Consider the following 26,705-nt stretch of genomic DNA (forward strand, 5'->3'; position numbering starts at 1 on the left):
CTCTACTGGATTGACTTGCAGATCCGGTCTAGAACGGATACGGAAACTGTCGGTGTACTGTAGTGGAAATGACCGGATACAGTAGGCGGAATCTAGACCGGATCTGAGTACGGAACTGTAAATAAAAAACAGGCTTTCCACACTTCCGTACTGCGGAAAGCCCGGCCACAAGAGGCTGTATCATGAGCAGCCGTTTTTATGTTTTAAAACAATAATAATAATAAGTATAAGAAACTTCTCAAATTTTGATATAAAGCTTTTGATATCAAATTGATGATTTTTGTCCTTACGTTATAAATGGCTTGCCATAACTGGTTTATTATGATTTATACATTTTTATACATATGAAAACTTATGAAATGGGATATTGTAAGTAAGTACCAACTGGCCAATCATAACGCGACCATCCCTCCGAGCTATGGGAACGAGTCTTTACCTTATCTTCACCGTGGGAGCGTTTGATATTTTCCTCCGATCTTACCTTGAAGTAGCGTCAAGCATTCAATGGGGAGCGCTCAATATCCTCTGTTTGATGTCCCTCCCCGGGCCCCATTTGATGTGTCTTGCTTACAAAATAATATCAAAACTATGCTGTGTGTGTGTGTGTGTGTGTGTGTGTGTGTGTGTGTGTGTGTGTGTGTGTGTGTGTGTGTGCGTGCGTGCGTGCGTGCGTGCGCGTGCGTGTGTGTCACAAACACATGACAGAATGACACACACATTCATAATACATATTAATAATAATCATAATAACAAAACCGTTTTTAAACATCCAAAGTGCTTACAAATTACAGTTTTGCAAAGCTATGCGTTGTGAGCTTGTAGATCTGCTATTTTCAAATAGCCAAACTAAGTCTGTAGTGTAGTGATCATCACTAAGTGATGTCTGTAGTGATGAATGCATGTTTTAGATGCATGCCTCTTAGATGTAGTGGAGTAGAAGTACAGAAAATGGAAAATACTTCAGTAAAGTAAAAATACTTCAAAATTGTACTGAAGTACAGTACTTGAGTACATGTACTTTACACCACTGTTATTATATTATCATCATCATCAATAAATCAAGCGACCGGGGAGGGATTGTGCAATGCTTCGAACGCTCCCTTCGTACGGGGTGACGTCAGGAGAAGAGACAATGGGCGGGGCGAGCAGCAGCAGCAGTGTAGTAGTTGATAGTGTTGCCAAGTCCGCTTATTATAAGCGACTTTGGGCTTGTTTTTCTGTAAATTTGCTTGTAAATATTGCTATTTTTTGGGGGCTTATTTCTAAAGTGTAGTTGCTTATTTGGACTTTTCCCCTAAGGTTGTTTAAGACAGTGGTTCTCAAACATTTTCAAGTTAAGGACCCCCAAATTAATATGTATTTGTCCACAGACCCCCACATCTGAAAATATTTTGTGCAAGGCATGGCCATACAATATTTGTGTTGTTAACATTTTTCAAAGTTTGTCACTTTTTTTTTCAAGATTCTTTCAAAAATAGCTGGGACCCCCTTTCAGATTTGTGTTCCAAGGTTAAAAAAAATATATATATATTAAAATTGTGTCTTTTTTATCAAGATTCTTTTGATTGATGTACTTTATTTAGTAAGATAGTAAGATTTGAAAATAGCTGGGACCCGCTTACCAGATTTGTGTTCAAATGTTTAAAAATAAATATTCAAAATGTGTTCCTTTTTTCAAAATAGCCGAAGGTTTAAAGGGCTTCTTTTGGGCTTGTTTTCCTAGCCCCGGGTGCTTGTTTGTCTCACACACCCTGGCAACACTGAGTGAGTAGTAGTAGACTAGACAAGTAGTAGAAGTCTGAGCGGCGCGTTGTTTCAGCAGAACACGTCAACCACTATAAGGTAAGTTTAACTAACTTTAAACACTTCTTTTATGGACGTTAAACGGCGCACGGCCGTCTATCAGACGTCGTACAATGGAATGGTGTCGCCGAAAACGTGGAGTTGCGGTGGTCTTTTAGTTTTTACGGTGGTCTATTGTTGTGAAAAGAAGCAAGACGGACGGGGTCTTTTTTTTTACAAAGTAACTTGTGTGTCCGTGGTTAACCACAGACACACGCTTTATCACCATGGAAACCACGTGATCCCCTGTAAAAGGATGGATAGTGTGTGTGTGTGTGTGTGTGTGTGTGTGTGTGTGTGTGTGTGTGTGTGTGTGTGTGTGTGTGTGTGTGTGTGTGTGTGTGTGTGTGTGTGTGTGTGTGTGTGTGTGTGTGTGTGTGTGTGTGTGTGTGTGTGTGTGTGTGCACGCGCGTGTGTGTACGAGTGTACAACTACTATGTAATGATAGCATTCGACAGGACAGGCCTCTCTCTCCATCATACAGATACAAGCATAATTCTGATGTGACATTGTCAAGACTGAGCCTGCTAACAACATTAATACAATACAACAACAACAAGGTAATAAGAATACTACTGTACTTTTTTATTTAAAAATAAAATAAACAAGCAACAGGGAATATGCAATTGAATATGCAGAATTGGAGGGTAGCATAAGAACGCAGGTCAAAGCAAATACACACATACAGTAGGCCTATATGTAGATCAAGTACATACAGTATGTGTACAGTAAGACAAAACTGATGTACATCAGTACACTTATATATGTACATTTTCAAAGTTGCTGTGTGAGGTAAAACACATTTAATTACAGATAAATGCAACATATTCTCTCTGCCTCAGTTTTTCCTCATCCCATCTTCTCCTTGCTCACCCCCCCTCTGCACTGCTATTTTTGGCGAATATCCCAAGTAGTTAATTCCTCTCTCTCTCTCTCTCTCTCTCTCTCTCTCTCTCTCTCTCTCTCTCTCTCTCTCTCTCTCTCTCTCTCTCTGATAAATAATGTAGTTGTTTCTATAGAGAGAGCAGTGATGTAGTGGAGTGTGCAACTCAACACCTCCATCCCTCCTCCCTTAGGTTCATCCCTCCTTCCCTCCATCCTGTGTTCTACACCTCCTTTTCCTTTAATCCCTCCTCCTTTTCCTTCCCCATCCTTACGTTTATCCATGCTTCTCTCATTCATTCATTCATTCTTTCCATCTCTCCCTCAGTCTCTTTATCTCAATCCATCCTTCCATCTATCTGGTTGGAAACCTCACTTCAATTTCTCTCTCTCCTCCTCCTCCTCTCTCTCTGTCTTTCTCCCCATTAGCTCCATCCCTCCATCTCTTGTTCCTTTGCTCTCCTTTCATCCTTCCATCCTTCTCTTCCTTTTAGAAAGACTCATTGATTTTCTCTCCAGCAGAGTGGCAACGGGGGTGTCAGATAAGTGTGTGTGTGTGTGTGTGTGTGTGTGTATTTGTATTTGTATGTGTGCATACTATACTAAGTGGTCTTGCACATGTGTGCAAGCACTTTATGTCGCGTGTGTGTGTGTGAGAGCCTTGTTTGTGGCCTCGGGAAAAAAACAAAAACCTTTTTTGGATGAACATAAGGCATCCCTATTTTGGCCATGTCATTCTAGGTTCTTCTTCAAAAGATTTCAAATATAGCAAAACTAGCAGGTCTTACAAACTTGTCACATCGCAGCATGTTGTTGTAAGCTTTCTGAAGCTTTTCGAACATTTGCGCCTATAATGACCTTAATAGGCATGCCAGATTAAAAGCGGTAGAGTGGTTAATCTTATTTTTCTCTTGCTCCCTCCCTGTCTCTCTCTTCCCCATTCTCTGTCTCTCTCTCTCTCTCTCTCTCCATCCCACCCCCTTCCCCTCACCCCTCTCTCAGGTGTGCGCCAAGATCAAAGCCATTTTGACCTTTTGAACCTTCTGACCCAGACAACCAGAAGAGGGAGAACCTCTGATCGTCTTAAGTACTACTCTACCATTCCACCTTCTGTTTTTATTCTCTCTCTCTCTCTCTCCACCCGTCCGTCCGCCCGCCCGTCCTTCGCTGTGTCCAGGATGAACGTCACGTCTCTCTTCTCGTTCACCAGCCCGGCGGTGAAGAGGCTGCTGGGGTGGAAACAGGGGGACGAGGAGGAGAAGTGGGCCGAGAAAGCGGTGGACGCGCTGGTCAAAAAGCTAAAGAAGAAGAAAGGCGCCATGGAGGAGTTGGAGAAAGCCCTGAGCCAGCCCGGACAAACTAGTGAGGACCAAGAGTGTGTGTGTGTGTGTGTGTGTGTGTGTGTGTGTGTGTGTGTGTGTGTGTGTGTGTGTGTGTGTGTGTGTGTGTGTGTGTGTGTGTGTGTGTGTGTGTGTGTGTGTGTGTGTGTGTGTGTGTGTGTGTGTGTGTGTGTGTGTGTGTGTGTGTGTGTCCGCAGTAAAGAACTAGAAACAAGTAGCAACTGAGTCAGTCAGCTATCACTAGTGAAATTATTTATACCCCCCAAAAAAAGTGCATTTCTATTGCCCCGTTATCCAACGTGCTTTACAATGTACATTACATTCTCCCATTTCCACACACATTGCTCAAGGTCACTTTGACGCCAACCTAGGGGGAGCCGGGGATCAAACCCCAATCCCAATGGCCGCTCTACCTCCTGAGCCACTGCTGCCCCATATACTAACTACTGCACACACATGGACACATCAGCATGTTTTATGTTACTTCAAAAGGATGAATGTTTTGTCCAAATCCTTGTTGTTGTCAGCGTGCCCTATTCTGGGGAAGAACTCTATTTTTGGCAAAGATATTGGGTGTAGAGAGACAAAAGGAAGTGTCCTAGTATAGACCGCTGGGCAGTGTTGTGCCTGAACGCGTTCAATGAACGATCGTTCATGAACTCGTTCATATTTTGGGCGAACGTGAACTGAACGTACTGTATATCCGCTAGATGAACGTTATCGTGAACGCGTTCATTCTGGCGTTTGTGAACGGCGTTCTCTCTTCGTTCAAGAGTGTCCCAAATTTCCATGGTTACATCGGTTTGTCATGTTGTATTCAGGGGTGCAATGCTCAGTGGACGCGGTTGCACGCCGTGCAACCACTTATTTGGCCAGGGGGACGTGCAGGCACACGCATAGATTTAAAACTACTTTAAATTCACACTTCATCAAAGTTTACAAAGGCTCCCGACTCACGCGGTACATTAACATAGGAATTAGCCTATATGCATATCAATTGTCCATTGTGTGACCTGTACTGTAGGTGTTAAGCGACGTGCGCGTCACGTCATTAAAATAGAGAGTGCAACCACTTCTCAAATGAGCATAGCATCACTGGTTGTATTTCATCCTATTCTGTGTTTCCGAGGCGCCTTGAACGCACCATCAGCCCCAAAAAAGAAAAGCAAGGCGGTGTCTAACATTCATCTGCGCAGCGCGCCGAGCGCGGAGTCCGAGCAGCACAAACAGTTACGGCCACTCGGCCAGGGCGAAGAGCTGACACTTTATCCGCTCTGCGAAGATCATTTCCCGGCCACAAGCATTTGGAAGTTGACTTGTGTCTCTTCCAAAGTATCGGTGTTGTTTCCTTGGCTTCACTGCCGACAAAATTAACTTGAAGCTGGGCTGAATTAATAAGTAAACACCGCGGAATGGCAAAATGAGTTTGGGATCATGTCACAACAACAACGTGGCTGTGTAGCACCGTAGCCTAACAGCCGACTTTAGGACGGTAGCCCCGGCCCCCGAACCTCTGAATGACCGTCATATTGTAGTCTGGACGTCCGACCCGACTTTATTTTGGCATTAAAAGTGGACTTCTGCACCTGGCTTTTGATGTTAACAGTGTCATACACTCACTTTGACAAGCCCCCAGCCCGCCCCCAAGATGAATGAAAATCTTTAGAAAATAGCAGATCTACAAGCTCACTATGTCGCACCGTGACCTGTTGTGAGCTTGTAGATCGGCTATTTTCCAATAGCCAAAACTTAAATAGGGCTGAAGTGATTCATGTATTTGTAAAATCTACAAAGTAACTAGTAACTCAAGTTTTGAAATAATTAAAAATAAAGTACAGTACTTGAATAAATGTGCTTAGTTACTTTACACCACTGGACATAATAAATATAGGGTGCTTTATGTATGAACACCAGAGAGGATATAATGTATAAGAAAATTAAATAAATAACATTGGTTTTATAATGAATTGGATAAATAATAGAAGTATAGTAATAATAATAAATATATTTGGATGCATCCTGCTCCATATACAATACAATGCACTGCTTTTCAGTTCATCATTCAAGTTTGAGCCAATAAAAAATATGCGATTAATATGCGATTAATCGCACTAATATATATTGAAAAAAAGAACGAAAAAGAACTGAACTAGTTCATTTTTTGAACCATGAACTTTAGTTCAAAATTTTGAATTATGAACTGAACTTTGAACTAGTTCATTTTAAAATTTGTGAACTGAACTTTGAACTAGTTCATATTTTAAGTGAACTTTCCCAACACTGCCGCTGGGGGACTCCGTTCAACTATGTGGTTTAACCCATTTAGACCTGAGGCCGATTCTACAAATAAAAATAATAAAGAAAGACATAATGGGGGAAAAAATGATATATATAAATGATATGTATATATAAATAAAATATTAAAAGATTTGCACAAATTTTCACGAAAAAATATCTACAAGCTCATGGCACGGCCATTTAGACCGGGATGCGTTAGACCGGGACGCGTTCCCGGTCTAAATGGGTTGAGTGGTTATGGATAGCTTTTATGTAATGTTAGCTAGTTAGTTAGTTAGCTAGTTTGTTTGCTAGCTAGCTAGTTAGTTAGAATTGTAAATAACCCACAAGTCATACGTGTTGGTTATAAAACATTGGAGGATAAAACACACTAAAATCCAGGACTTATTTCCATTGTGGTCCTCTAAAAGTTAGCCTTGTTAACCGTTAATACAATACAATGTTTATCATTTGCATTAATATTGAAGAACAGTGATGAGGCCGCTATTGTTAAAACACCCACCGGCCACGGCCAGTCAGAGTATTCTCTGTGGACATGATGTGTGTGTGATTGTGGGTCTTCAAATTCTTGGTTCTTTCGTTTACGTTTCATAACGTGTGTGTGTGTGTGTGTAGGTCAGTGTGTGACCATCCCCAGGTCTCTGGATGGTCGCCTACAAGTGTCTCATCGTAAAGGACTTCCTCACGTGATCTACTGTAAGGTCTGGAGGTGGCCTGATCTACAGGTACTGTCTGCTAGTAGTACTATTACTACTCATGTCATCTTCCAACTGTGAGGCATTTCTTTCTAACCGCTCACCAGTTATTAAGGGTAAACTGCTAGGATTAAAAGCAGATATGAACCAGTGGACTCTGTCCAATGTCTGTGATGTTGCATTAAAATGCCAATACAATGCACTTTGCTCTGTAGCCCAGTGGGTCCCAAACAATAGGTCGGGACCCATTTTTATGGATTGTGAGTAAGTATCCCTTTTTTAGCTTTTCCTATCATATTTCTTAATTATTATTTCAAAAGATACAAAAAAATCAAAAGAAAATCATTTTAGAAATATAAAGAAAAGAGTCTCCCAAACATTTCATAAAAAAAGAAAAAAGTGAAACTAGTAGCGCGTTGTGACCTTGTAGATAAGCCATGTTCACTGTTAAATAGGGCATAAGTGGTTACTTCATAATGGCTATTTTTATACGTCTGGGTCCCGGGGAAATTTGTCTTTTGGGTCTCGGGCTGAAAGGTTTGGGAACCAGTGTTCTAGCCTACTGAGGATGCTTTATTATGGTATTTATGAACTGTACACTTTCACACACCATTCAGTTAAACATTAACTAGATTAAATATCACATTTTCATTATGAGCATATAAAGGTCATTATTTCCACACACCAGAATATGTGTTGGTGACAACAACTGAACGAATATGAGCCAGACTCTGTGTAAAACATCAGTGACATGGACATGACACTCACACACTGTTTTAGAAGACCTCTAACCTCCTGTCCTCTGACATAAGCTCTTCAGAAGACCCGATTTAAAACTTTTTCCATCCAAACAAACAACAGGTGTGTGTGCGTGCGTACGTGCACGTGTTGCTGTTGTTGGGGTATTTGTCAAGTACATTTGCACATACCTAAAATTGTTCTGTGTGTGTGTGTGTGTGTTATTAACTGTGTGTTATCTCTCTCTCTCTCTCTCATAGTCTCATCATGAGTTGAAAGCTCTAGACTGTTGTCAGTTTCCCTTCGGCTCCAAACAGAAAGATGTGTGTATCAACCCCTACCATTATAAACGAGTGGATAGTCCCAGTAAGTACTACTAATACTACTATAACACTAGAATACCTCTAGAATACTACACTATACTGCTGTTATTACGAATACGACTATACTACTACAATGGCCTTGTTTTCAAGATCCTTAATGGTATTGTGCCCAGGTACTTTATCAGCTGTTTTTCTAAAGTGAGAGATGTTCACAGGTACTCCACCAGGGGGGGTTCCCGTGACCTCGCACCCCCCCCCCCCCAAATTTAGCTTTTATTATACAGCCACCACCCAGTGGAATGCCTTGCCTATGGATGTGGAGTCCCTGGTTTCACTTGCAAGGTTCAAGGGTGATCTTAAATCATGGCTCCACCTAAACTCTATTTGGACTTGTGTAGCCAGACAACTATTCCACAAACGCCGAATGCTATATAGAGTCTGGAACTACACCTCCCGAAATCCGAGAGAGGAAGCTGGCACTTACGTTCACAAAAATATGTTTTAAAATATCTTTACATTTTATTTTTTAATTTCCATTTCTGCTCAGCAGCAAGCTATATAATATACTTTGATGATTTTGATTTATATTAGGATACATTTGCGCGACTTTAAAGACGAAACCGACGTGGGGAGGAGGCTTCACATCTGCTTTATATTTTAATCATGATCAGAGCTTCCGAGTCCAGACTGTATGACCGGAAACATTTGAAAATTGTGGGAGGCAACAGTCTGGCCACGCGAGACTACTACTCTAGTTCTTAGGACCCCTGCCCCCGTCGTATTGTTTTTTTTTGTTTTGTTAAAACCGTTTTATTTATTAGTTAGCACTGTTGTTCTTTCTGTGTTGAGTGTTTTTATGGAGTGGACCACAATGGAAACAATTTTCGCCTTTTTTGTGTTCATCCACGTTGGTGTTTCATTATTAATGGCATTACACATTTTCTATTCTAATTAAGATTACTATTATGGCAGTAGTATAGACACAAATGATTCTACTATCACAGTACTGCAATACGAATACCCAGTTATGTTGTTAGGTTTTCAATGTTGTAGGTTTCAGGACCCACAGGTGGTCAGTTGAATGGGTCCCAGGGAAATGTTATGGGTCCTAATAAAATATCTGTTCTTTTTAGAAATTGCGGTGTTGAACTCATGTTTGATATTATATGGCTATAATTATGGTCATATTCATTTATGTTGATAATTTATCTGAATTATCTATTAGTAAATCCTGAATCTGACAAATGTATTTGCAAAAGAAAACTAAATTATAATATACGTAACATACTAGTAAATTGTGTTTCATTGTTTACAGTTGCATATTTAGGCAGATGCTTTGGTTCATTGTTTACCTGATATCCTATCCTTTCAATGTACATATTATTATTTTGATAGTATACCTGTATAGTTTAGACCGATGCTAGGTTCTTGGTTTCTCATTAGATGATGGGCCAGAACACAATCAAAAGGTAATTTAATGTCTGAAACTTTGACAGAACGTCTTATACAATTACAAATATATTACTTGTTATTGCTATGAAAGTTACTAAAGAAAGATTTGCGTGTTATAACTGCATACTGATAGAACTGTGTCTGTAATCAAATGTCACAGGTGCAGATAGGAATACTTATAGGGTAATCACTTTGTGAAGGCCACATCCTTGAATGAGGACATTTAGTTAATTAAAAAGAAAAAGAAAAGTAACATCTGGAGATAGCCAGACATACTCCCGTTTGAACAGAGATAAACAACCTCTTTCATTGAATAGGAGCTCAAGGTCCTTGGATATGGAGAGAAACTTTATGAAACTGTGAAGCACTCCCAACATGGATAAAACATTCCTAGGGTGGGGGTAGATTCTCTATTTGGAGTGGACATTGTAGTCGGAGGAGTTACATATTATACAGATCTTTCTAAGGGTCCATTTGGTTCCAAACTATCAGTCATTTAGCTGGGGACCCCCTGGAAGCCCCTCAAGGACCCCTGGGAGTCCCTGGACCCCACCTTGAGAATCACTAGCCTTTATGTGGGACTGTCAGAAATCATTTACGAAATCATTTGCCAGGCCAGATATCATCCCTGGCGGGCCAATTTTGGCCTGCAGGCCACCTGTCTCTCTGCATTTGATGTATGTGATTACCTATGTATGTCGCTCTGGATAGGAGCGTCTGCTAAATGCCTAAATTGTATGTAGGCTAAATAACACCAATATAAATGATAAAATAAATACTAAGTAGCAGTTAAAGGGTGTCCTGTGTTGAATGATGAGGAGTAATGCAGATATATATTATAGGCTACACAACAGCCTCTCTCTCTGACAAACACATCCAGCCTGTGTTAAGTCTCTCTCTTGATGCGTGTGCTTACACAACAACCCGCCCCATACCATCCATTTTAATACTGCACAAATTAGGCATTGTCAAGTTGATACCACAGATGTACTGCAACCATGTTTAATTCTGGGCGATTTAAGTCTGTTATTGGTGCTAAATATCGGTTTCGATATATTTTTGGTTAATTGCAGCCCTAGTTTAGTCTCAATAAATACAGCTACAGTATACTCTTCATAGAGTTTGTTGTCCATTAAACCATATTTAATAACTGTGTGTGTGTGTGTGTGTGTGTGTGTGTGTGTGTGTGTGTGTGTGTGTGTTAGTGCTGCCCCCTGTCCTCGTCCCCAGGAACAACGAGATGACCTCGCGACCTTGCGTCCTCTCCCGTTTCCATGGTGACGGCAACGAGCCCCTCATGCCCCACAACGCCACCTACCCAGAATCCTTTGCTCCGGTCGGCCACGGCACCAACCTGGGGGCGTTCCCTCACCCCTGTTCCCCGGACAACGCTTACCCAGCATCCCCTCTGAGCTCCGACCCCGACAGTCCCTTTAATGTACCAGGTACTGTCTCACATCCCTGTCTGTCTGTCTCACCCCTCTATCTGTCTGTCTCACTCCTCTGTCTGTCTGCTTGTCTCACCCCTCTGTCTGTCTCACTCCTCTGTCTGTCTGTCTGTCTCACCACTCTGTATGTCTCACCCCTCTATCTGTCTGTCTCACTCCTCTGTCTGTCTGTCTGCTTGTCTCACCCCTCTGTCTGTCTCACTCGTCTGTCTGTCTGTCTGTCTGTCTGTCTGTCTGTCTGTCTCACCCCTATGTCTGTCTCACTCCTCTGTCTGTCTGTCTGTCTGTCTGTCTCACCCCTCTGTCTGTCTGTCTCACCCCTCTGTCTCACCTGTCTGTCTGTCTGTCTCACCCCGTCTGTCTCACCTGTCTGTCTGTCTGTCTGTCTGTCTCATCTCCTGTATGTCAGTCTGTCTGTCTCACCTCCTCTCTGTCTCACCCCTCTGTCCCTTTAATGTACCATATACTGTCTCACCCCACTGTCTCACTCCCTGTCTCTCACCATCGTCTCACCCCTCTTTTCTCCTTTCATTCTGATATGGTCAGGTTTGTCCAAAACCGTTACTTTCCTTCCAGATAAATGGAAAAAACAAACTGTGATCCAATGGATCAATGTAGTTATTAGTCACAAGCTGTTGGTCATTGGTTCAATATTTATAAAACCCAAAGATACCCGTAACCACTATAATCTTTGAAGATTTGCAAAAGAAGTAAAAAATACAGTATCGCAACACATCATGAGCTTGTAGATCTATTTTTGGTCAAAAATAAATTAAAAAAAAACATAGAAAGATGAAATATGGAAATACATAAATCAGACAGCAGATGTCATTACAACCTATGTTCTGTCTAATCACTTACACTGTGTGTGTGTGTGTGTGTGTGTGTGTGTGTGTGTGTGTGTGTGTGTGTGTGTGTGTGTGTGTGTGTGTGTGTGTGTGTGTGCGTGTGTGTGTGTGTGTGTGTGTGTGTGTGTGTGTGTGTGTGTGTGTGTGTGTGTGTGTGTGTGTGTGTGCGCGCGTGTGTATATGTGCATGCACACGTGGGTGTGCCCTTTGCCCCCCCCAGCTGACACCCCTCCCCCTGCCTACATGCCCCCAGATGATTCGCTGAACCAGGACTACTCTCAGTCTCAGCCAATGGACACGGGCTTGCTGGTCACCATGCCGACCGCCACCATGGAGACCAACAACAGGCCAGGTAACCGTGGCAACCACCCAGCATGTCACAGCTTTGGAGGACAAAGTGTGTGTTCACGCCTCATCCCGGTGTGTGTGTGTGTGTGTGTGTGTGTGTGTGTGTGTGTGTGACCTTTAGCTTCTACTCCTCCTCTATTTTTATGTCCTCTTTCACTATTCTGACCTTCTCTCTATATCCCTCTGTCTGTCTGTCCGTCTGTGTCTCTCGCTTAATTGCTCTGTGGAACGATGGTGTCGCGCGCCGAAAATAGCCAATCAGAACGCATCGTGTTGTGAGCTTGAAGACAAAACGGTTTTATACAAAAATAGTCAATTGGGCAATTTTCGCTGTTTCAACACTGTACGAGCATACATTCACACAATAAGCCGCCAGAGGCCGTGAATTTACCGTTATTTTAGAACGGCTAAGATGTATAGTGAGGCCCTTGAACATGCTCTTCATCAAGACCTTCATCAAGAGTGCCTTGAAGACGCTCAAGATTTTTTGCCTCTTTCTTTGGTAATATTTGACAATTTGGTCAATGTTTGAGCATTATTTTTATAGCATAGTTTGTTGATTACTTTTGACTTAAAAGTCCTTAAATTGTCACTGTAGAAATGTGCAGATACCCTGTATACGCTTGTACTGTATGTTGGGTTTGTTTACTGTCGAGTGAGAAAACAATGTTGCACATGAAGCAGATCATCTAGGGACCCCCCTCAAAATCATCACAGCTTGAGAAGCACTGGTCTAGAGCTGTGGTTCCCAAACTTTTTAGCTTGTGATGTATAATAAATAGCAGATCTACAAGCTCACAACAACACATCGCGTTGTTAGCTTGTAGATCGGCTATTTTCACTAGTATTTTCACTTCTCCTTAATTTTTTGGAATGGAATGTCTTCATTATTTTTTTTTAATATAAGATATTCTTTTGAATTACATTCTTTTAATGAATAATTGTGATTTAAAAGTAAAAGAAATGGAAAATCTTTTGAAATAATATTTTTTTTTAATAATAATAAACCCATAAAAATGGGTCTGTGACCCAAACACGGGTCCCGACCTACAGTTTGAGAACCACTGGTCTAGAGGGTTCAAAGTGTGTCCTCTGTCTCTCTCTCTCTCTGTCCATCCATCCAGACGTGCATCCAGTGGCGTATGAGGAGCCGAAACACTGGTGCAGCATCGTGTACTACGAGCTGAACAACCGCGTGGGCGACGCCTTCCTGGCGTCAGACTGCAGCGTGCTGGTGGACGGCTTCACTGACCCCACACACACCAGGAAGCGCTTCTGTCTGGGCCTGCTGTCCAACGTCAACAGAAACAGCACCATAGAGAACACTCGCAGACACATAGGGAAAGGTAGCACGCACACACACGTACGCCCCAGACACACACGCACACACATACACAAACGCATCCGCCAACGCACACACACACACACACACACACACACACACACACACACACACACACACACACACACACACACACACACACACACACACACAGAGTACACAGTACACATAGCAGTATAGTGGCTCAGAGCCTCTGCCTGATGGCCAAAAGCTTCATAGTATCTCCCCCGGCCAAGTGGGAATTCCCCTTTAGGCTAGTGGATGAGATGTTGGCTTTCCATGTGGGAGACCCGGGGTCTACACACACACACACACACACACACACACACACACACACACAGTACACCCACACACACACATATACTGTACGCCCAAACACATAAATAAATACAAATATACACACACACACACACACACACACACACACACACACACACACACACACGTATGATACACACACAAACATATACAAATACACAAATGGACTGAACAGTAACATAAACGGAAACACACACACACACACACACACACACACACACACACACACATATAGAAACAGTTTAACCACTTGAACCCCAGCGTCCATATTCTGGGGTGGAACATTAGCTCACAATACGACGCATCGTGAGCTTGTAGATCGGCTATTTTTGGCAAAGAGATTAGGTGTAGACGGAAAAGGTCCTCAAATAAAGTACAGTTGTAACTCAAGTCCAGTTATCTGAGACCACAGGGGTTTCCTCTCTCTCTCTCTCCCTCTGTCTGTCTGTCTCTCTCTCGCTCTCTCTCCCTCCCTACCGCACTCCTCTCTTCTCTCCATCTCCCTCAATTCAATTCAAAGGGGCTTTATTGGCATTAGAAAACATACGTTTACATTGCCAAAGCAGAAGTGGAACAAAACAACCAAACCAAACAACGTATGTACAATTAAAAGGGAATAAATGAATGTTTATACAGAGCTGTGTTATATAGCAACTTAAAACCATAAGAATTGTGCATTTTTGCTGTCAGAAATAGTTATACATCCGCATAGGAAAGTTTGGGCTCTTATCAGGGAACCCATTCAGTTTTTGTCTCTGGGGGCACCACCTCCTTTTTTTTTTGTGTAGCAACAGGAACTCGGTTTGGCTCCTCCCCTTTCTTAGTCCACTTCCTCCCGGGTGCTTCTGTGTTTATTCCTACTAACAACAACATTACATGTTTGAGGCAGCGGTGCAGACAAGATTCTGCTGTTGTTAGCAGAATCTGTCTTGAGAGATTAGCTTGGGGTAAACCTTTTGAAACGAATGACGGCCAGTATTTCAATGTCTTGCATTCACTTGGCATAAAAGTCTGTCTCTCTCGTTCTCTCCAGGTGTCCACCTGTACTACGTAGGTGGTGAGGTGTACGCAGAGTGTCTGTCAGGCAGCAGCATATTTGTCCAGAGTCGTAACTGTAACCACCACCACGGCTTCCATCCCACCACGGTGTGCAAGATCCCGTCCGGCTGCAGCCTGAAGATCTTCAACAACCAGGAGTTCGCCCAGCTGCTGGCCCAGTCCGTTAACCACGGCTTCGAGGCCGTCTACGAGCTCACCAAGATGTGCACCATCCGCATGAGCTTCGTCAAGGTAATAATGTTAAAGGGATAGTTCACCTCCAAAATGACCTTTTCTTCCTATCGATTAGTCACCCCATGGAGACTTGAATTCATGGATATTGTTTTGTTTTTGTCGCTTTCCTAAGCCAATAATTTGATGACCAGCGGACCGGTAGGCAGCGGTTCCAGTAGGAGACACAAAGGAGACTCTTTGTGTGTCCTACCGGAACCACAAATCAAATGATTGGCTTAGGAATGCGACAAAGGCGAGGAGGAGCCTATCTCCTGTTACTGTAGTGCAGGGCTAAGCAACCTTAGGCATGGGTGCCACCATTGGCACAGGGGAGGGTGATCACTGGCACACAGTGTGAGAGAGAGGATTTTTCTTTTAAAATAAAATATATATTTTTAAAATGTAGTCAATTAAATTAAGTCCCCTCACATCTGTATGCAAATTACATCCTGCACATAATTCTACATTCATTCAAACTCTGAACTCTGACTGAGGAAGAGAGTCTGGGAGATGGGTGGGTTATTGCTCTAATGATCATTACTATGTGCTGATGTGAAAGATAATGTTTAAAACAAGTCATTGTATTTGGACAATCAAAATCGACTGGAAATATTTCATTTTCATGTGGTGTCATAGTTAAATTTAATGTTGATATGGCACACTGGCTATCAAGAAAATAAAAACATGGCACTTCATGTCAGAAAGGTTGCGGACAGTACAAGTACACCCGCTGGACATGTTGCAGGGACTTACTGTACCCCAGTCCAACCCTTGATGCTGATGCTTGATGCTCCCAAGTAGGGAGGCATTGGGTCCCATTTTTAAAGTCGTTGGTGTGACCCGGCAGGGGAATCAAACCACAACCTCCCAGTCTCAGGGCGGACACTCTAACCACAAGGCCTGTCAAAATGATTAAATCGCCTGATCGCAATTATTTGAGATAATGGCAATTATTTGAGATAATAGCAATTATTTTTGCATAATTGTCATAATCGTTTCCATGTTGAAATATTTTCATACATTTTCTGCGTGCTCAGATCGGCTATTTCCACAATCGTTTTGAACACTTAGAAAGTATAAAATGACTAAATATGGCCAATTTTGGCTGTAGCACATTATTCATTTTGATAATTGGTACTGATCATTGTCAGTCATTTCTTTGTATATTTATGTTATTTGTCATTTGGTCCCTGTGCAATTTTTGTTCACAAAGCCTAAAAGGCAAAGAGAAATGTAACTTTTATGTTCCATTATCCAATGCCTAAAACACAATGAAATGACAATTCATCGTCAAATAAAATGTAATGATCGTGACAGCCCTACAAGGTATATAATGTCGCTGTCGGTGGAAACCTTGTATGGCCAAAACCGTTACTTTTCAGGAAATGGAAAAAAAAAAGAACCTGTGTCCCAGTGTTATTTTTAACATAGTTTTGCTGTTGTTAATCTTGGACCCATGTCATGAAATACCTTCTCCATTTCTCTCACTGACTCACTCACTCACTCACTCACACTCTTTCTCTCACACTCTCTCTCTCTCTCTCTCTCAGGGATGGGGGGCGGAGTACCATCGTCAGGATGTGACCAGCACCCCCTGCTGGATCGAGGTGCATCTGCATGGTCCTCTGCAGTGGCTGGACAAAGTACTGACACAGATGGGATCTCCTCACAATGCTATATCCTCCGTCTCATAACACACACACACACACACACACACACACACACACACACACACACACACACACACACACACACACACACATATGTCTGAGACAACATGAACAATCTGTACAGGAACTGCGCTGGACTGGTGCTGCAACATTGTACTTATGTTAGGTTTACACAGTCCTGGTCCTCACCTCTAGTACTGCTGGTTTTATATCCTACCAGGACCTCTAGTACTGCTGGTTTTATATCCTACCAGGACCTCTTGTACTGCTGGTTTTATATCCTACCAGGACCTCTAGTACTGCTGGTTCTATATCCTATCAGGACCTCTATTACTGTTTTTTTTATATCTTTTTTTTATTATCCTACCAGGACCTACTACTGCTGGTTTGTTTTATATCCTACCAGGACCTCTAGTACTGCTGGTTTTATATCCTACCAGGACCTCTAGTACTGCTGGTTTTATATCCTACCAGGACCTCTAGTACTGATGGTTTTATATCCTACCAGGACCTCTAGTACTGCTGGTTTGTTTTATATCCTACCAGGACCTCTAGTACTGCTGGTTTGTTTTATATCCTACCAGGACCTCTAGTACTGCTGGTTTAAGCACCAGTAGCACTAGTATAATGTGGAAGGACAGAAGTAGGGGAGAGCAGGCAGGTTATCTCCATCAGGACATTATAGTCTAAAATTAAAAATGTTCTCTACTATTTGTTTTCTCTTTCTTGTTCCTTTTTTACTTTTACCAGGGCCTCATTTGGGGCACATTTTAACCAGTATTGTTGCTTTATCTTTCCTTGTTTTGCATTTTGAGACAGTTTTAGGATAAATGATTCAGTATATTGGTTTATCAAATTATAATAATGTATTCCAGATTGCTTTTTTATGGTACATGTTTTCAGAAGATTCAGTTTTGCTGCCAGGCTCAAATAATAATTTAGAATAACTGTGGAATAACCATTGTTTATTGAACATTTGTATAACTTTTTTTGTGCCATTTTGTAAATAATAACATAGTGGAGTGATGTTGAGGTATGTTTGTCAGTGGTTGTCAGTGGTTCTCAGGGGTCCTTGAAAGGGTTCCCCAGCTAAATCTGTTAATACAGCCAGTCAGTTTAACCGTAATTTATACTTAAGCGATTTACAAGCTTGTATATCGGCTATCTTTGAAGAAAAACTGAAATATCTTGGATGTGAAATGTGAAATAATTGGAATAATTTATAACACTAATCACATTAATAACACTAATTTCCTCTTACGGGTCGATCGCACAAAATCTTTTCAGACGGGGGTCCACGGCCAAATACATATTAATTTGGGAGTTTGGGAATCAACATGTTTGAAATCAACATGGGAATCAACATGTTTGAGAACCACTGATCTACGTGACTGTCACTGTCCTCACTTATGCCTTCAGGCCTACAGACAGGAGTCGTGAAGATGTTGCTAGGCAACCAAATAAACATGAGTTTAGAGACAACATCGATGTGGTGCAGTGGATCAAATCACCGTAGCAACTTAAACTCTATATACTTTGTTGACTGGGGTCCCTCATGGGTCTGTACTTGGCCCCCTCCATTTCTTTTACCTCTACACCAAATCTCTTATAGCAGATCTACAAGCTCACTACACGTCATTTCTACTTTGCAAGCTTGTAGATCTATTTTTTTTGCCAAATGTTCACATGCCCAGAACACTAGGATTCATGTGGTTAAGTTGAGCTTGACAAGCTTAGAATGACAAACTAAGATGAAATAAAATCATTTATTGAAATGCTGATTTTATTGGTGTGTTTTTCTTTTAGAGTGTGCCGATTGGGACTAATCCAAAATTAGACCAATATTATTCAGCAATTCATTCTTGTTAAGATGGTTTGCCAGTTGCCAGGGCCAGAGTCATTGATGGAGGTTTAACGATTTCATCCAATCTCTTCTGACTGGTTGAAATTGGTATCCCAACCTGGAAATATATCTTGTGTTTACTTAAAGCGGCATGTAATTTTTTTTAATGAATACAATGTAATTTTGTCCAAACTGTATGGTAGAATATGTTAATACACTATCTATTATTATTACAATCCCCTAGTGCAATGGCGCCCAAATGTAGAAAACAGTAGATCACAAAAGCTGTGCAAGTAGACTACTGTACATGACATGCCCCTAAACAAGGGAACCAGGAGACCTGGTACTGCCAGACCCCTAGTGGTTGAAATCTGAATGGCCGGGCTTCGCATGACGTGTGTCCCTTCTATGTCCCTTCTATGACGAAAGGGGGACAGACTTTTTTGGCTGGGGCCGGGGGACAAAGTGACCATGCCCATGTATGGAGAAAACAGATACAAAGCCTCATGTAAGCCCGACCCCTTGGGTCTGGCAAAAAAATAATAATATATATATATATATATATATATATATATATATATATATATATATATATATAAATCACAAAACTCCTCCTTTTTTGGCATCTGCCACTGGGATTAAGGTGACTTGATAGATTGACATCAAGAAGGGTGTGTCAGCTCCCTTCACCGCTTCTATAGGCAAACCCCCAATGCAATGCCTCTATTCTTCTATTGAGACATTTAGATTGTGTCAAAGGTCATGTCTCACACAGGATCTGACACAAAGTTTGACCTGGTGGGTCAAGATTACATTTCTCCCCTGGGCCAGCAGGCAGGCTCTATTAGCTCAATTGTAAAAATGTCAGCACTTGCGCAGGAAACCGGGTTGAAATCCAAGGTAGAAAAGGAAAGTTACATAGTGCAGCTTTAAGAGCAGGAGAGACAGGAAGACCCCTGTTGCTAAACAAACACTATACCAATGATTGATATGGGAATATACTGTAGAGCTATTAAACACACACAAAATTACCTTTTACAGTCGATATTTAATTTCAAGTTCTTCCCCACACCCCCTAGAAATCTTAAATGTGATGGACTACATTTAACAAAAGTAAAAATGTCCATGGCACCTTTCATGCAATAAAAGCCTTAAATTAAGGTCTAATTCTTAGTATAACTATTTAAAACTATACAGACTGTTTGAGATGATGTCGACTGGCAAGTACTTGAGGTGTCTCAAAGCCCGGGGCAGGCACGGGAGGAGCTTCAACTGTTAGGGCCATAAACAAGGTGCACCATTGTCCCTGCATGTACCCAAGAACACACCCCTAGGTGGTCTGAACGCCTCCCACTAGCGCTGACTTCGGTGGTCATGAAGTGCTTTGGTAGGCTAGTAAAGGATCACATCTCTCCCCAGCACCTTTGAGCCGCAACAGTTTGCCTACTGCCCAAATAGATCCACCGACGACGCCATCTCCCGACTCCCGGGTTCAACATGCATCCTCTCCCACAACAAAGAGGGGAAATATGTTCGGCTGCTATTTATTGATTACAGTTCTGCCCTTTAACACGGTAGTCCCCACCTAGCAAGCTGCCAGATGGGATTAGAACCCTACAGTGTGCGACTGGGTACCGGACTTCCTAACTGCCAGACAAAGTGGTCAGGGTGGGCAATCACACCTCTACCACCCTCACCCTAAAAAGTCCTCCTATCCAGGGAGTACAGCAGAGTCCTCTGCTGTCCTCCCTGTTTACAACCATGGCGATGAGGCCAAGAACAGCCTAAACACCATTGTTTGCTGACGACAAAAAAACAAATTTCCACGAGAGGACCTACAGTGGGTGGCAAGCCTGATACAGGAAAATAGCCTCTTCCTGAATGTCAGAAAGACCAAACAGATGATCGTGGACTTCTGTACGCAGAGACAGAGGTCTTACATACCCCTCCTGATCAACGGAGAACCAGTGGAGAGAGAGGATAGCTTCAAGTTTGTCGGGCTGTCAGCAGGGGGTGTTGGACAGGAGTAGGACAGAGGCTTGGCATAACAACCAAATTGGGTTAAAAAAAAGAAAGCATGGTAGGCCTACTAGACTATAGAATAGTCACCCATGTTGATGTTGCTACTACTGCTATAGTATGATACAAGGTATCTGTTCCTATTGCTGCTGTTGTATATTTTTACAAGGTATATGCACGTATGGTTATGCATTATTTGCAAAAACAAATATAATCTTTTATACTGTATTGTGTTACAGTAATGTTTCTACTGCTGCTATAGAAACTCTTCACAAGGTTTCATCTTACCTTATAGTTTTATTGTCGTTATTGTTATGTTGCACAGTATTTTTGCAGCAGACCCCACACACTTGTATTTTGATGCTTGTATCTATGAGCAGTGACAAACAAACCGTCTTGATTCTTGATTTAACCAGTTATATATTCTTATATAAACACAATGTCCCAATATCAATGATAATCAGCTGGGGTAACAATTGGTCACCAGGTAAATTATCACAAAAAGAAGCAGTCATCAGCAACAGTAGCTAAGTTGAATCAGGAGAGACCCAGGTAAGATTACAAATGTTTAAAAAAACACACACACACACACACACACACACACACACACACACACACACACACACACACACACACACACACACACACACACACACACACACACACACACACACACACGGACGGACAACCTATCCTTCCGTCCATCCTTCTGTCTGTCTGGGTGATGACAATGGTTTGGGGTTGTGTGCGTATGAAGATGCAATTAAGCAGCGTTTCCAATTTTTTTGGGGGGTGAAACAACCATTTTATGGGGCACGATAAATAGTTATTTTGTTATTATATATATGTTATTAATATATCAAAATATTTTCAAAAGTAAAACAAGCATTTTTTTTAAATGAAAAATGAAGTCCATACATTTCCATATATTTCCATAAGTCATTTATTGCAGATCTAAACTCGCAACATACTGCATCACGACACGTTGTGAGCTTGTGGATCGGGTATTTTCACTATTAAGGCTTAAGTGATTCATTCATAATGTATGTTTGTAGGTCTGGGTCCCGGGGAGACACCAAATGTATCTATTGGGTTTCGAGAGAAAAGGTTTGTCAACATTACCAGGACTACAGGCTGTATGGAGATACATTTTGGACAGTGAGTGAACACATTGAAAAGTAGTGTGTGGCATTTCGTCATCACCATAGATGTATACATGTACTGTAGATTGGCTGCTGTTGAAAAAATATATAAATAAAAAAAGAATTACAAAAGAAAGTTGCAAGATTGTCAGGGACCGAGTTGGTCGGAAGGAGAGACACAGGGAAACTTGGTTGTTGGTTTTAAAACATTGTTCTTTCTTTCATTTCTTTTTCTTTCTTTGGTTCAAATAAATGATTTAAGGAATAACAAAAATAAGTGTGCCCAAAATAAATAAAATCAATTGAACTAAACAAAACCTGAACTGAACTACACAACTGAACTCAACTCAACTAACCAGAAAGATACATGAGGTGGACATATATAGGGACGGGTCAGACCACTGTTAACACAAAGGGGGAAAAGACACAGACTACCACTTAAACACACTCTAATAACCCCTGCCCCTCCCCATGTTGCAGAGAGACTGTGGTGCAGTCCAATTGTCCACATTAGCTGCAGATCTGGAGCAGCTGATCCCCATTCCTTTGCCCAGCCCATCATCTCCATTTATCTCAGCACTCAGCAGCTTCCCACAGAACATACAATATTCACCTGTTTCCTAGGCTGTGTGTTTTCCACTTTCTGTCGATTTGATCCAATGAAATCCAATGAAACTGGTCATATGACCAATGATATCCAATGAAATCGACAGGAAGTGGAAAACACACAGCCTAGGAAACAGGTGAATAGGCTGTCTCTAGCCGTAGGTAGAATACAACTCTCGTAGAAGTATTTCTGATTTTGACGTTTTCAATCTATGAGAGTTGTAGGGTTGATCCCCCATGGACACAGGGACTTTCAGCTCCTAGCCCGTAGCCTCTCCAAACATGTACAAATGCAAAAAAAAGCCCCAAATTGTAACTCTTTCTACGGCGTAGTAGTGCAATGTAATAATCCATATCTTTCAATAAAGAAGTGTTTTAATCCTGTCTGCCCCCCCCCCCCCCCCCCCCCGTTGACTTCCTGTTTATTTTTTTTTGTGTTTCCGGGGAGGCGCTTCGTCACTACCGCCCTAGTCTCGCGTATCCAGACAACTATTCAATTGTGGGAGGCAACAGTCTGGCCATGTGAGACTACTACCGCCCCATTGTGAATTTCCAACAGAATCGGCCACAGATGGCATTAAAACTTTATTGATTATTGGATTATTACATTGCACTGCTACGCCGTAGAAAGAGTTAACATTTGGGGCGCGGGGGTAAGCACCTTTTTTTTTTGCATTTGTCCATGTTTGGAGAGTCTACGGGCTAGGAGCTGAAAGTCCAGTTGTCCATGGGGGATCAACCCTACAAGTCTCGTAGATTGAAAACGTCAGAATCATAAATACGTCTACGAGAGTTGTATTCTACGGCTAGGCTGTCTCAATGTGTGGCTGATGAGTCAGCCATCACAAAGATAAAACATTTGATGGGTAACATTCCGGAAGAAACAGTGGGCTTGATCAACTAATTATTAATCATCTGACACAGGATTTTCATCATCTATTCCTGAACACTCCAAAGTTGGTATTTTGTTGCAGTGAGCGATGTCACATCAAACATGACATGGATATTATAACCAAAAATTAAAAATAAATTAAAAGTTTAGCAAACAATCTAAAAGTCCCAGCTATTATTATCTATAAGATAGGATAGGATAGGATAGGACAGACCTTTATTGATCCCTCGAGGGAAATGTAGCTGCCTCGGAGTTACAACAGTCATCATGGTAAAAAACACAACAACTAATAAAAACAACAGGTTAGGTAAAATGGTAATTAAAAGGAGAAAAGGACATAGTGTAGCAAAGATATCGTGCCCCGAAGGACACAAACATTTTGAAGTCTGAACGATGCTTCAGGGTGAACGTATGGTGGAGCTAGAGCATTCCAAAAAAGAAGAACAAACAGTGACAATAACATAACTGGGCTCTCTGAGTGTGGTAATCTGACATGGGAGATGACCTCAAGGGGCGACTGTTCGTGGCTACAGTGGAGTCAGTAGTGCTGTACAGGGCCGAGTCATGGACACTCACAGTACAGCAGGAAAAGGCCCTGGGTGGCATCTACACACGAATGCTATGAATGGCACTTGATTTCACATGGTAGGACCAAATCAGAAACATGGTACTCTACGGAGGCCTCAAGGTCAAAGAGAGAGAGAAGGATGAGGCTGGCGGGGCACTGCGCCAGGCACCTGGAATTGGTAGCGAGCAAACTGGCACTGTGGGAGCCAACACAAGGCGCAGCTAGGAGGGGAAAGAGGTGTGCCACCTATGTCGACACATTGTAGCATGACAGCAGAGCTAACAACATTGCAGAGCTCAAGATCCTGATGCGACAGGAGGGAGTGGATGGCAGTGATTCAGGAGTTTCACTCGGTGACATACAGTAATTGACTCCCTAGCTATGCTACAGTGTGATCACTGAATCTCAGGAACCAGCCTCTGAGACAACCATCTGTTCACTACATGCCATACTGGGGAATGGCTCCTGAGTCCTGACTGAGTTAATTCTTCTGAATTCTGTCTTCACGATGGCCTTGTCTACTTCAGAGATAGAGGATCCTCATGCCGCCTAGATCCTTATAAGGATCTCAACCTGTGTGCTGTCTTGTACAACAGTTCAGAAACCCTAACCATATAAGCCTGGAGGAGTCCTACAAGCCGTTCTATTCTTTGCAGACTACGTCCCTGGCACAAAACATTTTCAGATGGGGGTCTGGGGCAAAAAACATTGAGAACCACTGCCTTGCAAGACATAGAGCACCAAAACACATGGCATCCGACAGGGGGTGTCCAGTTTGTCTGCAACATGTTTGAATCATCATGGAAAATTTGATGGAGACTGTCCTCCATCACCCTCAACCCAACTAAACTAAGAGAGTGAATGAAACGATAAAGACAGCGTGCAGAGGCGAGCTTATGTTGGATCTAAACACATGGAGTGGGATCATTGCCTTTCACTTATTGGTTTTGCACCGATAATGGCTCCTCATCACGGCACGAGTGGTTCACAGGATTTCCCTCTGTGTGGCAGGGACCTCAACACGCCACTGGACCTGTGTGTGCAACACAACGTATTTAATAAGTAGCTACAATTGTGAGCACAATATGAGTTTTTGCTGCTGGTTTCTGATTTATATTTACAAAATGTGCCTTTTGTTCTATGCACTATGCAAAAATATATAAATCTACCTGCTGGACATGGCCATGGGTCACGTGGTTTGGAGCTGGTTGCAGTGACTTTCCCATGTGAATGAAGGGAGCCTTTTTAAGGCAGGAGGCCTTTCCCTTTTTTCCATTTCATTGCAGGAAACTTTCTCTCTGCTGTGGTCATCAATGTATTTATTATTCATGTAGTAGGCTTGCTGTTTTGTAAATGTATTTACTTCATTTTTAATTTATAATAATTAGTTTATTATTAGTATTATTATTTGTAGTATTATTATTATTATTATTATTATTAGTATTATTATTATTTATAGTCATGGCTGCCAGTTCCCACCTGATGTTGTGTGGGAGTCCTGACTGCTCCAGAACGTACTTCTTAACTACTAGCTTGCATATAGTCTTAAGGCTAGGACTTAAGTCCAAGATGTACATGTCATCCACTCTGAATCCTCCGAAGTGTATGATACGATCTCCCACCATAGAACAGCACATCCTAGTCATCTTTGAACCCGGGCCTCTCCCCTTGGGCTCAACCTTCTTCCAGGAGAAGGTCTCTGGGTTGAATCTCCACAGATTATTGAAGGTCTGGGTCAAACTATGGCCACCAAATATGTACAGCTCCCCATTGTAGGCAAAGGCTGAATGTCGCACGCGTCCTTCTGGAAGAAGCTCTGCATAAGGGGTGCTCAGCCAGCAGTTGGTCACTGTGTCAAACACTCTAATGCTGTTGTAGTAGTTGTACTTCCGCCCTTGGCCCCCAAATACAAACATCCTTGTCCCGATGATGGTGGCAGAGTGTTTTTCTGAAGCAGGTGGTGGAGCGGCTCCGGCGTTAATTAAATCCCAGACCATTGTGGTGGTGTCCAACTTGTGAATGTCATTGTACACAGTCAGCAGGCTGAATCCTCCAAAGATATACATGACCTTCCCCAAGACACAGGCTGAGTGTTCGAACCTCTCCTTTGGAACAGTACCAGAAACCTTGGGCTTGGACCATCTGTGGGTGTCCACATCAAATGCATGCACGTTACTGTCCTCCCTTGTGTAAATAGATGTAGAAACCCCACCCCAAATGTATATGACATGTTCTATAAGCACAGCAGTGTGGCCGTCGCGCATATATGGGACCTCCCTGGGACGTTCTCCTCTTCCAGTTGTCACCGGGGGCAACTTCATCCAGTGCAAAGACACTGTGTCGAACACATGCACCTCAATCTGATGGTTGTCGTCCATGTAAGACACCCCGTAACAGTACCCTCCAAATAAATACACATTGTTCCCCACCGCCACTGGAACGTTATTGTCTCCCTTTGGTCCTTTCAGGCGTGGCGCCCAGCGAAACATTTCACACAGCAGAACAGTGTATCAAAGTTTATTCCTCAAATCCTCTGTAAAAAAAGAATGTTAAAAGAAAAGAGTGTTAATGTATACACTACAACTTAACGTCACACAAAGCGTGGCCAATCCGGAAAGCCAAAGGGTATCCGGTTGGCCAATAATGTGAAAATTGTTTGCCATAGCAACCCCATTAAAGTTGGGATACCCGACGGAAACCTATCAGGACGGGCGGTGCACAGGTCAGACGCAGTTTTATAATTTAGTGTCAGGATTTGGATTGGTCATGTTGTTCACATTGTGTAAAAATAAATAAAAACGTTAGTGTCACAATGTGGT

At 42.2% G+C, this 26,705-nt stretch overlaps 2 protein-coding genes across 3 annotated transcripts; one reads left to right on the plus strand and one right to left on the minus strand.

Moving 5' to 3' along the window:
• The first annotated feature begins 1,741 nt into the window (after positions 1-1,741).
• LOC311035391 (mothers against decapentaplegic homolog 1-like) lies at positions 1,742-18,548 on the plus strand. Of its 2 annotated transcripts, none has more exons than XM_084043562.1 (9): positions 1,742-1,842; positions 3,727-4,086; positions 6,978-7,087; positions 8,056-8,161; positions 10,776-11,015; positions 12,087-12,218; positions 13,339-13,560; positions 14,908-15,164; positions 16,697-18,548. In XM_084043562.1, the coding sequence occupies exons 2-9, from the start codon at positions 3,903-3,905 to the stop codon at positions 16,838-16,840; spliced, it is 1,395 nt and encodes a 464-aa protein (XP_083899688.1). In that variant the 5' UTR covers positions 1,742-1,842; positions 3,727-3,902; the 3' UTR covers positions 16,841-18,548. The 2 variants fall into 2 exon arrangements, with proteins under 2 accessions (XP_083899688.1, XP_083899689.1); XM_084043563.1 differs by having other exon boundaries at positions 1,775-1,842; positions 3,902-4,086.
• A 6,798-nt stretch (positions 18,549-25,346) lies between these two features.
• On the minus strand, positions 25,347-26,375 carry LOC311034388 (kelch domain-containing protein 3-like; the record flags this gene model as incomplete). The annotated part of the gene is made up of 1 exon (XM_084042269.1): positions 25,347-26,375. A coding segment is annotated over one exon (1,029 nt), but the record flags the coding sequence as incomplete, so codon positions are not given.
• Between the last annotated feature and the right edge of the window lie 330 nt (positions 26,376-26,705).

The sequence above is a fragment of the Gymnoscopelus microlampas genome, assembly GCF_963454915.1.
Source record: "Gymnoscopelus microlampas genome assembly, chromosome: 19".
NCBI classification, from domain to species: Eukaryota; Metazoa; Chordata; class Actinopteri; order Myctophiformes; family Myctophidae; genus Gymnoscopelus; species Gymnoscopelus microlampas.